Source organism: Chiloscyllium plagiosum, chromosome 16 (genome assembly GCF_004010195.1).
Source record: "Chiloscyllium plagiosum isolate BGI_BamShark_2017 chromosome 16, ASM401019v2, whole genome shotgun sequence".
In the NCBI taxonomy this organism is placed as follows: Eukaryota; Metazoa; Chordata; class Chondrichthyes; order Orectolobiformes; family Hemiscylliidae; genus Chiloscyllium; species Chiloscyllium plagiosum.
This window is the reverse complement of record NC_057725.1, coordinates 11631056-11646426: the sequence shown is the minus strand read 5'-3', so window position 1 is coordinate 11646426 and position 15371 is coordinate 11631056. Positions and strand designations below refer to the sequence as shown.

General features: G+C 40.1%; 1 protein-coding gene across 2 annotated transcripts in view; it reads right to left on the bottom strand.

Moving 5' to 3' along the window:
• Positions 1-15371, bottom strand: part of kif18a (kinesin family member 18A) — a 106632-nt gene that overhangs the window by 30741 nt on the left and 60520 nt on the right. For both annotated transcript variants that reach the window (XM_043705435.1, XM_043705436.1), the window contains exons 11-12: positions 13261-13425; positions 749-870 (exon numbers count right to left, since the gene is read on the bottom strand). In XM_043705435.1, the coding sequence (XP_043561370.1) occupies positions 749-870; positions 13261-13425 (287 nt within the window). The remainder of the gene's footprint in view (positions 1-748; positions 871-13260; positions 13426-15371) is intronic.

Genomic DNA, 15371 nt, shown 5'->3' with positions numbered 1-15371 from the left:
GGACCTGACAAGGGAGTCACGGAGGGAGTGGTCTTTTTGGAACGCTGATAGGGGAGGGGAGGGAAATATATCCCTGGTGGTGGGGTCCGTTTGGAGGTGAGAACATGGAAAGGCCCATGTTGGTCATGACAGGAAATTGATTTGATACTTGATCACAAACAAATAGAAGCCTTGTAAGATGGATGCAAAATCAGATCAAAAATGGAATTAAACAAAAAATATATGGCTATAATCTTTTAAAATAAACCAAAGAACTGCAGTTGCTGGAGATCTTAAATAAACAAAAAGTGAAACTTATGGGAAAACTCAGATCTGGCAACATCTGTGGAGTAAAACAAAAAAGTGTTAGAGTTTTGAGTTCAGTTACCCTTCCTCAGAACTAGGAGCAGCAAGAAAAAGCCTTTTCAGAAGAAAGGTCACTGGACTCTAAACATTAATTCAATTTTTCAAAACCTCAGCTAGAAAGTTGCTGAAGATTCTGGACAATTACAATACATTAAATTAATATCACTGGAATTAAGAGTATTCATAATTATAAAGGAGGATTTTCTCTTTCAGTGCTCCTTTTGCATCTAGTGATTTGAATGCAACTTTCCAAACTTTTTAAAAAAATCTAATTCCTTAAATAAAGTGCAATAGCACTTAAGTATGCCTGCATTTTAATTACAAATTAATATTAAATTCTAAATGTCAGGCTGAATATTTTCCTGGAAATCAAGATGTTAGCACAAGTTCAAAACTACTGTACTTTTCTGTTCTTCTGTTCTCTGGTGTTTGGAGAGACAGTAACTGTTTCATATGTTGAATTTGTCGTTTTAAGTCCATTACTTCCATCTTTAAATGACTGTGCTGTAGATCTTGATTAAGGACCTATCAACAACAATAAAAAAAATTGGAAAGGGCAAATTTGCTGACTACACCCCACATCAATCAAAAGTTAGAGGTAGAAACACAGGGCAGGGTTAACTCGAAAACACTTCAAGAATTTGAGAATCCCTGTTTGTGCATCTACTAAAGTAAAAGAACTACCCACATACATTTAGCAAATATAGTCCAAAGTTAGAAACAATAGATTCTATTTCTTAGGATTAACAAACCACAGCACTTATTGTACACATGAGCCACTAATCACTATGCAATGCCAATTTGCTAGTATTCCGAGATATTTTTAGATTAGATTATATTACAGTGTGGAAACAGACCCTTTGGCCCAACAAGTCCACACCGACCCGCCGAAGCGAAACCCACCCATACCCCTACATTTACCCCTTACCTAACACTACGGGCAATTTAGCATTGCCAATTCACCTGACCCTGCACATCTTTTGGACTGTGGGAGGAAACCGGAGCACCCGGAGGAAACCCACGCAGACACGGGGAGAATGTGCAAACTCCACACAGTCAGTCGCCTGAGGCGGGAATTGAACCCAGGTCTCTGGCGCTGTGAGGCAGCAGTGCTAACCACTGTGCCACCGTGCCGCCCACCTTGCTGTGTGAAAATTGGCTGTTACATTTTCTTTATTGCAATAGCAACTACAAATTGGATACCAATATTTTCTAATCAACATGTTCAGAAATGCTATTAAATACCTTTGGAGCAGATGGGACTTGAACCCATGCTGCCTTGCTCAGAAGTAGGGATGCTACCACTGCACAACAATACCTCCTTTCATATGGCTTTTTATTGAGCACGGTTATAGCGATCCAGGTGTTACCTCTCTTACACATACTTATCCTTTGACACAACTTGTTTATTTATTGTTCCTGCTTGTTTGCATCATGGTGCAATGGTTCATTTGTATCTAAAATAATGAAGGTTGCTGCTTTAAGAACATCAACCATTCAATAACTCAAACAATCTTTTAACTAGCAGCACACCTGCCCTGACAGCAACCCCAGATACCAGTAAAGGCACCATTGAAATAGCTTTGATTCAAGCACTGATTTGAATCATCGAGTCCTGTATTAATTGTCCCATGTTACATAAGGTAATACTTAGGATCATTCTCAGAGTTCCTTCCTGCTGTTGATTCAATGCAAGTTCACTTCAGCTGGGATTGATGCTACATTCCTGAGTTTGTTATTACAGAGAAACATGATAAATATGAACAAGTGTAGACCATCTGGCCCAAATCCACTTCACCTTTCAACATTATCACAGCTGACCCTCTATCTCAATGCCATAGTCCCATCCTCTCCTTATACTCCTTGATATGTTTAACTTCAAGAAATCTATTTCTTTGTTTGCATGTTCAGTGACTTGGCCTTCACATCCTTCTGATATGGAGAATTTCAAAAGTTCAGCACCCTTTGAATGAAACAATTTCTCCACACCTCAATTCAAAATGGCCTGTCACATACTTTGGGACTGTAACCCCCTTGTTATGAGCCCCTTCGCTAGGGTTGCATCACCCCTACATAGTTTTTTCAGCCCTTATATATTAACAGGTCTTGCAGGGATAATGGGTTTCTATGATGATTCATTGTTCCTCAGATGTTTTAACATTGACAACTTGACTGTATTTTAAAAAGACATACTGCAACTTCTCAGTGGACAATACATTTTCTGATATAGTACACACAGATATGATTTCTGGTCTATGAATAACTAATTAAAGCTAGTGCAACAGTGGGCTATTGCTGGTCAGGCAGCAGGAAATGGACTCAGGATTTCCACTTCTGATTGCTATTTAATGATCCTCTTTTGGAAAACTAAGTCTGTCAGCTGACAGCATAATTTTGCATGCTAGTGGTGTCTTTGCAGTGAACAGCCTACCAACACTTGGTATCTAGATTTACATTTATTGAATGATTAGTTGGCTAGCTGGTATCAATGGAACTACATCTTAACCATGACTGTAATAATGAGAGAGAAGATTTGACATGTGGCAGGTGGGGGAATATGTTGCACCGCTAAGTAAAATTCTTGTTATTATGCACCATTTTTCTGCGTTAATTTGACATATTTCCAATTACTGTTCTGCCTAAGCATTTTTTGCAATTTTTGCAAAATTTATTAACTTAAAAATTGTTCTTTTACAGTTGAGGCATCACATTTACAGTTAATGCAGCTTTTATAGTTTTGAAATTTTAGTTAGAAAATTTAATTTGAATTTTAAAGTTAAGTATTTACACCAACAAAGACTGATTTTGCAGCTATTTCTATTACAAATGGAGTGTGATGTACTTTCATCAGAAGATGCTCAAGTAGTTAGTTTACAGCAATGGTGCTCCAGTCAAACAGGTTGCAGACTGAAAAGTCGGAATAGCTCAATGTTACATCAAATTTCCCAGCTGTGTCTCTTATTTATTTGCTACCTTAGTATCCTTATATCTTTCTACTCATCCCATTATTAGACTTTTTAACAAATTATATCCGTTCCAGTCAGCTATGTCACTGCTTTCTGGAATTCTCTTTTCCTCTGCTTTACCAGCATCCTTCAAAATTTCCGAAGACCTCCCAGAAAACATTTTGTTTCAACCGTGTTCTCAATTCATTCTTTATGATAAAGGAGAGAAAAAAGATGCTGTATTCCAAACATAGGGAACGGAAAGTAATGAAGAAATATTCCACAATGCTCCTTTGCCTATTCGAGTTAGCATTTCAAATCTTACTAGTTCAGCTCAGTTCACCCTCTGTGCCCCTCCAACAATTTTTCATATCTCCCAGTTTGGTGACCTCTGCACTCCGGATACACAGTTCCATGTTACGCGAATAATGCATTGTGTATTATTACACAGTGTATAAAGCTCCTAAATCTTATGTCTTACTGTACACATGGGGACTTCACTAGCCTTCCTAACACTAGATGGTGTTGCTGCACCTCCAAATTCCAGGTGTATTTCCCTTGATGAAGCATTCCACATTCAAAATAAAAACGGAGGCCCCTTTGTGCTTACTTCTAACACCTTTTTAGCAGGCCTTGGGAATAATCTATTTGCCCTCTTTGGCTGCCTATCAGCCATATTTGCCCGATTTGCCAGGCCACATGCCAATTCACTTCTCTCATCATGGTTTTTGCTTTCAGCCTTTACTCACTCAACAGCATTGCCAAGAAGTGTTATCCCTGCAATTGTTATTGCACTATTCACTTCTGAAGATTTCAAACCCTTTAACACGAGTGGGTTTGAAATAGAGTGCTCCTTGAGTACGACCTCTTCCTTCTTGGCCAACCAGCCTTGAGCATGTATCCATTCCTTAATTGCAGCCCTGTCATGACTAGAGCCATAGAGATGCACAGCACGGAAACAGACCCTTCGATCCAATCTGGCAACCAGATATCCTAAATAAATCTGGTCCCATTTGTCAGCATCTGGCCCATATCCGTCTCAATCCTTTCTATTCCCCACTTCCTCTGGCAGCCCGTTTCATACATGCATCACCCTCTGTGTGAAAAGGTTGCCCCTTAATTCCCTTTTAAATCTTTCCCCTCTTGCCTTAAACCTATGCCCTCGAGTTTGGACTCCCCAATCCTGGGAGAAAGACCTTGGCTATTTACCTTATCCATGGGGATTGAATCACCAGAGTCAAACAAGTGTTCAGTCATGGCAACAACTTGTACTTAGTGTTTTTAAACACAGTAAAACACCCCGAAGTGGTTCACAGGAACATTATCAGACAAAATTAATGAGAATCAGTCATTCTTAAGAACAAAAATGAAGATAGACAGATGAATTTAAAACATCAAATTTCTCACTTACATAATGAGACATCCTTCTTCTACAATCTTCAACATATTTTTCTGAAGATGCATTGTTCTTAGTGAAACGATCTGATAGCTGATGACTAGTATCTACTCACTGAAGCTATATAATTTCTCTCCAGCATCGGTTTTAAACAGGTTACATGTATCTAAGGCTTTGTCACTTACACTTTTTGTTGAATGTACATTATTCCACAAAGACTTACTTTCTACTCAACATCCATGACCTCTCTTGGATGAAAAGTAACTTAAGAGTGGGAAGAGAAAAATCCAGTTGTTGTGGTCTATGTTGGGGCCAATAACATTGATCCGATTAGGAAAAAGGTTCTGCTGAGGGATTGCAAGCAGTTCGGGGGACAAATTAAAAAGTAGAACCACAAAAGCAATAATCTCTGAATTATGGAGCGGTGGCACAGTGGTTAGCACTGCTGCCTCACAGTGCCAGAAACCCGGGTTCAATTCCCGCCTCGGGCAACTGTCTGTGTGGAGTTTGCACATTCTCCCAGTGTCTGCGTGGGTTTCCTCCCACAGTCCAAAGATGTGCAGGTTAGGTGAATTGGCCATGCTAAATTGCCCGTAATGTTAGATGAAGGGGTAAATGTAATGGAATGGGTCTGGGTGGGTTGCTCTTCGGAGGGTCGGTGTGTACTTGGGCCGAAGGGCCTGTTTCCACACTAAGTAATCTAATCTACTACCTAACTCATGTGCAGATGATGTGGGGTACATAACATTAGAGTTATAAATGCATGGTTCAAAGATTAGGTTGGAAGAAATGGGTTTTGACTCATAGCATTGAGGAAAAAGCTGTTCCATGAGGTTCCTTTGAACCATACTGGAATCAATGTCCCAGTGAATTGTGTATCTAAGGTTATAGAAAGGGCTTTAAGATTTGCTATTGGGATATCTGCTCGAAATCCTAATTGTCCGTGGCCTTTTCCTCCTAAGTGTATCTCCCGAGTCAGTACTGGAACTGAGTTTTTCAGTTCTCCACACTCAATCCCTCCTGCCAATCCATGGCCCTCACTTCTCAGCTGTCATCTTGGACATTTAGCCAAGTTATAGTTTTTAGTAAACGTTTCTAGATATCTTCCTATTGTGGTCATCCACTCATGATATAATTGTTGACTGCTAACCTGCCATGAACCTACACTGGGCCCATGGAGATTACTTTTTCTAACTGTTTGACTAGTATGTGTATTTATATGTATTTACTGATCTCTTATGTCTTCCCTTCTGGTTCCAAACTGTAGAATTCATAGGTATGCAAAATACTTGGTGCTTCATCATCAACACTTTCTTTAAGCTCAAAATTCCTAATACTGGTGTTGTATAATGAAAGTTTTCTTGTCATGTGCAATAACCTTTTCTGCCCCTTTCCATTTCCTGAATCCTTCTGTATTTTATGAAAATCATGTCACCAGATTTACAACTTCTTCTGGACGGTCTGATGCAACATTTTTTCTTTGGCGTCAGCACCGACAAGAAGTGATTTTTAGTACTACATAAGTGAAAATTTTGGGGTCTGCAAAGACGGGATTAATGGGATTATACTTTTACCTTGTGTTTCAAACTCTTTACATTTGTTACATCTAGATTGGAAAAAAAAGGAGAAAGCAAGGACTGCAGATACTGGAAGTCACAGTCAAAAGGTGTGGTGCTGGAAAAGCACAGCTGGTCAGACAGCATCCGAGGAGAAGGAGTCGACGTTTTGAGCATCATTTCTGATGAAGAACTTATGCTTGAAACACAGACTCTCCTGCTCCTCAGATGCTGCCTGTCTGGATGCGCTTTTCCAGCACCACACTTTTTGACTTACATCTAGATTGGTTCATTCTATTTTCTTGTCACTTCTTTTCATTAATAAACTTCTGTTTTATTGCTAATATAAAATCTACAACTGTGCATGTTTATGGTTCAGTGAGAGACTCTTGTCCAAACCAAAACAAAGATCCATCAAGCTAGATATGTCTGTCCAGTAATAACATCAACTGGGATAATCCTCTTGTTGATCACCATGGATACGCTAAACTGGGTCACCATATCTAAATATGGAATAGACAGACGTCTGACCTTTGTCCCAGATCTTTTCATAGCTACTACAGGTTGAAAATCCTTTATCTGCATAGTCAAAAACTGAAACTTTTGAAAACTGTGCCAAATGGACCTTTCGACACACTGAGTTCAAACCCTTTGGGAAAAAACAACTTTGGCTTTAATCTATTCAGGCCCAAACAGACTTAGAACAGGTGGCGTATTTGAAAACTAAGAATATCCTTTGTCTGAAAAATCTGGTGGCCCTGAAGCTTTCCGATAAAGGTTTTCTGACTCGTATTTCATTAAATTCTCAGGCTAAAAGAACACTTACATTGGGCGTGTTGGTTCCTTTCAATACATAGTACATATACCACATATCAATTTCATCTGTTTTACAAGAGATTCATATTCTTTATCCTCTGGCCTCCTTTGACCTCTTGACAAGCAACTCACAGCTTCTTCAATGGAATACGGTAATTCTGAATCCCATGTAAGACTTTTACCACTTTACCAAATACAAACTAGTTCTCATTCTCCATGTCCAAACATGGAGAGTTTACATCTTTTTAATTGAAACTTACTCAGCAACAATATTATGTCACTTTGGATGACAGCAGAGCTTATGAGATGTGCAGCTCTTCAATTTCACAGGGTAGAATCACTCTCTTTGAAGGTTTGAAATACTCATGTTTTTCAACCCTATTTTAGTCCTCTTTGTCCAGGGTTTTCAAATAACCGTTCAGCCAATTGATATTGAGGTACCGCCACCATCCAGTATGGTATAATTGAATAAATTAGCAACTAGGAAACTCAATGCTTGATTTAAATCTTCAGCCACAAACAACATTTTCTTGTTGTTTATCCATGTCATATCCACCTTCAGAACAATTTGCTTCATGGGCTGTGTCAAATGTGTGTCCATATACGTGGGAAGTGTGTTTAGCTGCAGCTCCTAATTTGCCTCATGGAAATATGTAGAGTTGCGGATGGACTCACTACAGAGCACCCATGAGGCTGAAAACACTGTGGGCAGTGTGTTTAATAAGCTGGTCTCACCACTAGCAAGGGCTACACAGACAGGAAAAAGTTGAGACCAGCATAAAGTCTAATAAGTGTGGACAGGTAGTGCAGGAGTGCATTGTGGCCATTTCCCTCTCAAACAGTGTGAGTGAGTGAGCGAGTGCGAGAGAGTGAGCGAGTGCGAGAGAGTGAGCGAGTGCGAGAGAGTGAGCGAGTGCGAGATGTGAGAGAGTGTGTGTGTGTGTGTGTGTATATGAGAGAGTGTGCGTGTGAGTAATTGAAAAACAGGACCTCGAAGGTTATAATTTCAATGCCAAGTGCTAGTGAAGCCAGAAATAGGAAGATAATACAGTTTAATACATGGCTAAAGACATGGTGTAGGAAGGAGGGATTTATATATCTTGATCATTGGGATCTCTTCCAGGGCAATTGGTATCTGTACAAGAAAGATGGGTTGCACCTAAACTGGAGGGGCTCCAATATCCTTGCAGGGCAGTTTGCTAGTGCCACTCAGGAGGTTTAAACTTGCATAGCAACGGGACGAAAATCAAAACGGTAGGTCAGCTTGTGGAAGGCTTGAAGAGAGGGGCTAAATCAAGCAAGTCTAGTAAGAATAACAGCATAATGTACATGGAGGGTATTTATTTTAATGCAAGGAGTATAACAGATAAGACAGATGAGCTTTGAGCCATTTGCAAATGTATAAGACTTTGATCAGGCCACATTTGAAGTATTGTACATAATTCTGGTTGCCGCACAAGGAGGAGGATGTGGAGACTTTGGATAGGATGCAGACAAGATTAATCCAGGCAATTTGCTGATGAGAGTGGATTAGCTATAAGGACAGGTTGGACAAACTTGGTTAGTTTTTGCTAGATTGTCAGAGGTTGATGATCAACTTGATAGAAGTGTAAAAAATTATGAGGAGCATGGACAGGGTGGATAGCCAGTCTCTTGCCTAAGGTGGAAATGCCAAATATGAATAGGATAGGTTTAAAGGTGGAGTCAGGAAATGTGAATAAGAAATGTGCAAGGAATTTTTTTTAAAAAACACAATGGGTAGGAGCATTCTGGAACGTCCTGTGGGGGAGGTTGTATCTGCTTCTAATACCCTCAAAAGGCATTTAGTCAGACACATGAACAGGCCATGAATAAAGAGAAAAAGATCATATGCAGGGAGATGGGAATAGGTTATAATAGCATCATGGTCGACACAGACAATGTGAGCTAAAAGGACCTGTTCCTGTGCGTTACTATTTTATGTTCAAAATAATAGACAATTGATTCTTGGGCAATTCTTCACAGCAAAATTTAAAATCATACAGGAAGTAAATATTAATTATTCCCCATGATATCAGATATTTGTTATTAGTGACCTTAATCCTGCATTTTTTCTTTATTCAATGATATATTTTAAAACACCCTCAAAACATCTTTCAGCAATGCCATCTTAAACAAGTGCCTGTAACTAGATCCCCTTGAACGTTGAAAGTCAGTAATTATAGAGTCTTGCATTCTCTCAACTCCTAAAATGTTTTGCAAACGAAGCTGGAAATCATTTGTCTACCTTAAATTGTTTTGTACAGCTGCAGTCATCTGTTTAAAATGAGAGAGTTATCACTACAAAGTTGAACACCTGACAAAGTCAAAAGTCTCTCCGTGCCAGAGATGTGTGTGCATTCTGATAGTTTAAATACCAGCAATGACTCTGGAATTTCGAGTGGATTTCTGTAAGCTTTTATATAACTTCTCAAACTTTATTATACAGTCTTTTGGATTAAATGTCCAACTCCTTAAGTTTATCAATTATTGACCAAATCCTGTAGACTTGCTATCACGCTCTTTGTAAATGTTGTTCATAAATTAGAATCTGCAATTTCACCTCAGTATCCAGCTCAGTCGTATGTGGTTCCGAAAATGTTATACCCTGTATTTCTAATTTTACTCCTTCCTGGTAAGGAATAAATCAAAGCCACACCTTGTTTCTTCTTGGCTAGCGAAGTGAGTTGAGGCAATATCACCAAAACCAGTTTTCAAATGCTCATTTAGTTCCAATGCAAAAACTTTGGTGGATAATCATAATTCATAATCCTGCAGCATAACTCAGTCATTTCACTTTAAATAGTCACCACAAGCTTTGTAACAGTCAGGAGAAGGGATTACCTTCTGCTTTCTTCATCTTCTCACTTGTAGAGATCAAGGTTAATCCTCTCCTACCACGCCTAACACACTGACATCCATATGTCAAATTATGCAACCAAAGATTTACATGGGTTTTATTATAAATCCATAGATTAGCACAAACAGCAGTTTGTCCCTTATTTTGGATCCTCTACCTGTCCAGAAGCCGACTACCCAGTGGGAAAGACCATGTTTGTTTTATTTTAATAATCCACCACTAAATCACCCAATTAAAAAAAAAGATGACAAATGCGGCCTGCCAAGGGTCAATGTAACATGGGAGAAAGTGAGTACTGCAGATTCTGGAGATCAGAGTCAAAAGGTGTGGTGTTGGAAAAGCACAGCTGGTCAGGCAGCATCAGAGGAGTAGGAAAGTTAACGTAACCAGCATAAGCTCTTCATTAGGAATGGGGATGGTGGTGCTGAAGATACATGGGGATGTGGCAGGTGGGGCTGGGAGTAGGTAGCTGGGATTGCAATAGGTAGATGGAGGTGAGGGGTGATGGTGATAGGTTGCAGGGGAGAGTGGAGTGGATAGGTGGGAAGGAAGAGGGCTGGTAGGACAGTTCAAGAGGGTGATGCCAAGTTGGAGGGTTAGATATGGGATATGGTGGGATGACGGGAGATGAGGAGATGACAGGATAGATGCTAAAAGGATGTTTCCCTTTGTAGACTCATCAAGAACCAGGGGTACATCTTAAAATTAAGGGTTCTCTTCTTAAATCCAGAAAACAGAAGGAAGCCTGCAATCTTTTGCAGTACCTCTGGACAACAATATAGATAAATTTCTAGCTTTTCAATGGAAGGGCAATTAGGGAATGGCAACAAATACTGGCTTTGCCTCAGAAGCCCACAATCCATGCAAGTTTAGAATAATCTAAGACAAAGCAACCTGCTTGATTAGCACTCCATCCATCACCTTTAAGTCAATCCTTCCATCACCAATATGTAGTGGCAGCTGTGTGTACCATCTTCACGTTTGAATACAGTAACTCACCCACAGGCTCCTTTGACAACACTTTGCCAATAAGTGACCTCTACCTTCTAGAAGGATAAAGGGAGCAGAAGCACAGAACACCAGCATCTACAAGTCCACCTCCAAACTTTTGATTTGTAATAATGGAGCCACTTTTTCGTTGCTGAGTCATAAATTCTTGAACTCCTTTCCTAACCGCGCTGTGGACATACCTGCATCCCATTAATAAATAAAAACAATATAACAAGTATTAAGGTATCAATTCTTTGCAATTAATGGAATAATCCTTTCCTTGAATATTCAAAGTCAAAATGTCAGTTCAGCTCAATTGTTGGAATTACATTTTAAATGAAGGAAAAAGAAAATCTGAACCTAACTAAGCTTCAGCAAGTAATTATTTTCAAGCACATGGAACATAACAGCAAAACATAGCAGGTGCTGGAGATCTGAAGTAAAAATAAAGTGCTGGAGAAACTCAGCAGGTCAGGCAGCATCTGTGGAGAGAAAACCAGTTTCAAGTTGAATAACATTTCTTATAAATTAACAGATATAGAAAAGTTCTGGGGTTTATGTTGTGAGAAGCAGGAGGGTCAAATGGAACAGAAAGGCAGGTCAGGGAGGGGAATCAAAGGTGCTATTGAATAAGAGACAAAGGAAATGGTAATTGTTGTAATGAAGGCATGACATAAGTCCATTGTAGGTTCTAAAGACTGAAAGCAAAATCATGAAAAACAAACCACAGACACTGGGGTTGGAGATCAAATGGAAACCAGAGTTCATAGTTTTAAGTGGTTGATTCAAAAGCACCTAAATGGAAAATAAGGTATTATTCTTTCACCTGTGTTGGATTTTGTTGGGGAAAAAAAAAGTGATAGATTTAGGTCAGAAATGAGCGTGGGAGAACAGGAGGGTGTATTGAAACTGCAAGAGTTATGCTTGTAGATTGAGCAGAGCTGCTCTCCAAAGCAGTCATCCAGCCTATGTTTGGCCCCGCTATGTTTGGAGATTGCATTAAGGGTAGCGAATGTAGTGGACTACACTGAAGCAGGTACAAATAATTTGCTGTGACAACTGGGAGCACAACGAGAAAGTAAAGGGTCAAATGTTGCACCATTTGTGATTGCATGGAAAGGTGGGGCAGGGAGGAGAGTCAGAGTGCAATGCTGAAGATGAGAGATATCAGCGTGACGGAGAAATGGATCAGTGTTGTGCAGGGAATGGTCGTTGTGGAATGCAGAGAAGGGACGAGAGGGAAGAGGTGTTTGGCATGCTTGTGTTGAATGGCAAGGGCTGGTTGGTTGGAAAGCTTGGATAAGTGGAACCCTATCAATGACCCTGGAGGGATTGGAATGGGTGAGGGCAGATTTGGGAAATAAATTGTACACAGCTGAGGGCTCTGTCAATTTTAGGTGAGGAAGAAAGAAGTCATGTTAAAAGCACCATTGTGGAAGCATCAGAACATATGTAACAGAGAAAAAGAAGAAGGGAGAATGGAATGGAGTCCTTACAGAAAGCAGGTCATGTGGAAGCAAAGTCATAGTAGCTGCAGAAGTTAGTGGGTTTCTAAATAAACTCAGTAAGCTGACTATCCCTGGAAATGGAAATAAAGTAAAGTAAGGGGAGAGAAATGTCAGAAATGGACCAGGTAAAGCTGTGGAGAGGATGAAAATTGGAAGCAAAATGGACTAAATTTTCCAGCTCCAGACAGAGCAGGAAGCAGCATTGGGACAGCTATCAACATACCAAAGGAAGAGTTGTTGGATGGTGCTCCCAAGTTGGACTGGAACATGGTATATGCCACTATAAGACACCCACTAGTGATGTTTGGAGAAACTGAGACAATTTAGTGGAGAAAGTGATCAATTGAGAATGAGCTCCACAGATGAAGAGGAGTAGTGGTGGATGGGGGCTGTTCAAACATTCTTCAAAGAAGAAACAGTCAGCCCTCAGACTATTCTGACACTGGACAGAAATGCAGAGAGCCTGCACACCCAAGTGAAGAGAAGGTGGTTAGGTCATCAGAACAATGTTGAAAGTAGTTGGAAAGAGCCCAAAATGCAGAAAAACAAAATTGAGATAGAAAGACACAAGTTCAGTTGAAACAAACAATGCACCTGCCAGGATGACTCTGTTTGTGGATGTTTGGGAAGAGATTGTAAGCGGCTGTTTGAGGTTAGGGAAATAAAGAGTGGGGAGCCGTGGGGGACAAGATCTCCAGTGAGGTGATCATGGAACAAAATATAGTCTCAAAGAGCCTTACATGTAACAGATTAAAACATTGTATACTGTACAATACAAAGAATCTTAATGTACAAAAAGGATAAGAATCAATTATTTTAGTGCTACCTGAGGCATCTTTCCGTCTTGGCCGAATAAACACATTTCATTTTCCACACGATGCAACCAGTTACTGTTTTCTTCAAGCATTTTCTCTGTAATTTTCAGCTTTTGTTGAATATGATTGTGTTGTGTAATTAATGATGCCAGCCTACGTTCATGCTTGCAAGATGCCTAAAGATCCAATAGGTAGATTGTCAAGTTAAATCAAATAGCTGTTAAAGATGTAACTCACTTTAAAAGAATTACCTGTACTATAAAAATACATTAACTTGAAAAGAATTCAGAAGAAAAAGCTTCAGATTTTAAAACAATATAAACACCAGATTAAGTTTTTTGTTTTCAGCAAGGGTCACACTGCAAAATCACAAGATGAAGTACATTTAATCCATGGTTTGGTTATCATGGTGTGCATGCTCAACAGGTGCTAACTTTGTTCAAGAGTACAGCCTGAACAAAGCCAGAAGATGACTGGATGAGGTCAGGATTCTAATTAGATGTCCATTCCTGGCCTTCTCACGTTATACACAACAAATCCAGCATCCACCTGGCAAGGAAACTTCAAAGACCATATGAAATTGAAACACAAGTAGGCTGTTGAGCCCCTTCAGCCTGCTCTGCCATTCAACAGGATCAAGATTGATCCAACGTTCCTTGCATCCACTGTCCTGCTCTTTCTCCGTTACCCTCAATTCCCCTCCTGGTCAAGAATCAATTGCAGCCTGAAATATATAGGACTACCTCCACAGCTTTGTGGCGAGCAGTTTCAAAAACTCTCAGCCATCTGAGGGATTAATTTCCCCATCATCTCAGTCTTGGACTGATGCTCCATTATTCTGAGAGTCGTTACGCTTATCCTAGACTGTCCCATGAGAAGAAACATCCTCTTAGCATTTACCCTGTCAGGCCTCCAAAGAATCCTAGTTTCAATGAGATCACCTCTCATTCTGCTAAACTCTAATTAATAGTCTCAACCTGTTTAATCTTTGTTCTCATGACAATCCCTCCACATGAGGGGGATCATCCTACTGAACCTTCTCTGAACTGCCTACAACGAAATATCTTTTCTTAAATTTCTGTTAAATCAATTGTTCTCCCTTAGATGCTACCTGTCCTACCAAATATTTCTAACCTTGTTTCTTTACACTTCACATTTTTATATTTTCAATTTGATTTCTACACTACAGAAGAGTTATACCACACCCAGGTGCAATGTGTAAATACTGGAGCATAAAAAAAACTTTCTCCACAACTTGTTGGTATCTAATAGATTCTGCTGATGGATGTTACCTGTTTAACAATCAAAGGCAATAAAGTCAACCGGTGTTGTGTATTGACTGGCAGGTATTGACTGAGCAGCACGGAAGCTCAGTGGTTAGCACTGCAGCCTCACAGCGCCAGGGACCCAGGTTCAATTCCAGCCTCGGATCACCGAATGTGCGAAGTTTGGACATTCTCTCGGTGTCTGCGTGGGTTTCCTCCGGGTGCTCCCGCAATCCAAAAAGATGTGCAGGTCAGTGAATTGGCCAGGCTAAATTGCCCATAGTGTGAGGTGCATTAGTCAGAGGGAAATGGGTGGGTTACTCCGGAAAGTCAGTGTGGACTTGTTGGGCTGAAGGGCCTGTTTCTATACTGCAGGGAACCTAATCTAATCATATCTGCACACAGTTTGTGCTGAATTTACGTCTTAACCCAAGGTGTCTACAACTGGGATTTGCTCCTTAACCTATTTAAATAAGACAAAAGTGCACAGTGCTTGTCAGGAGGCTCTTTTGGTACAGTGGTTATTTCCTTACCTTTGAGCCAGAAACCTGGGCTCAAGTCCCACTTGCTTTAGAGGTATGTAATAACATCTCTGATCAGGTTAAGTAAAAAATACCTGTGCTTTAGTTGTTATGGGTTTCTGTGACACTGTGGTAGTGTCTCTGGATAAGAGAGCCTTGGTTCAAGTCCCACCTGCTCTGGAGGTGTGTAATGACATCCCTGAACAGTCTGATTAGAAAACATATGCAACAATGGTTGCGGTAGTGTTCAATTCCAACCTGTGCAGGAGATGTGTCAGAACATATTTGAACAGGATGATTAAATGGGTAGCACAATGGCTCAGTGGTTAGCTTTGC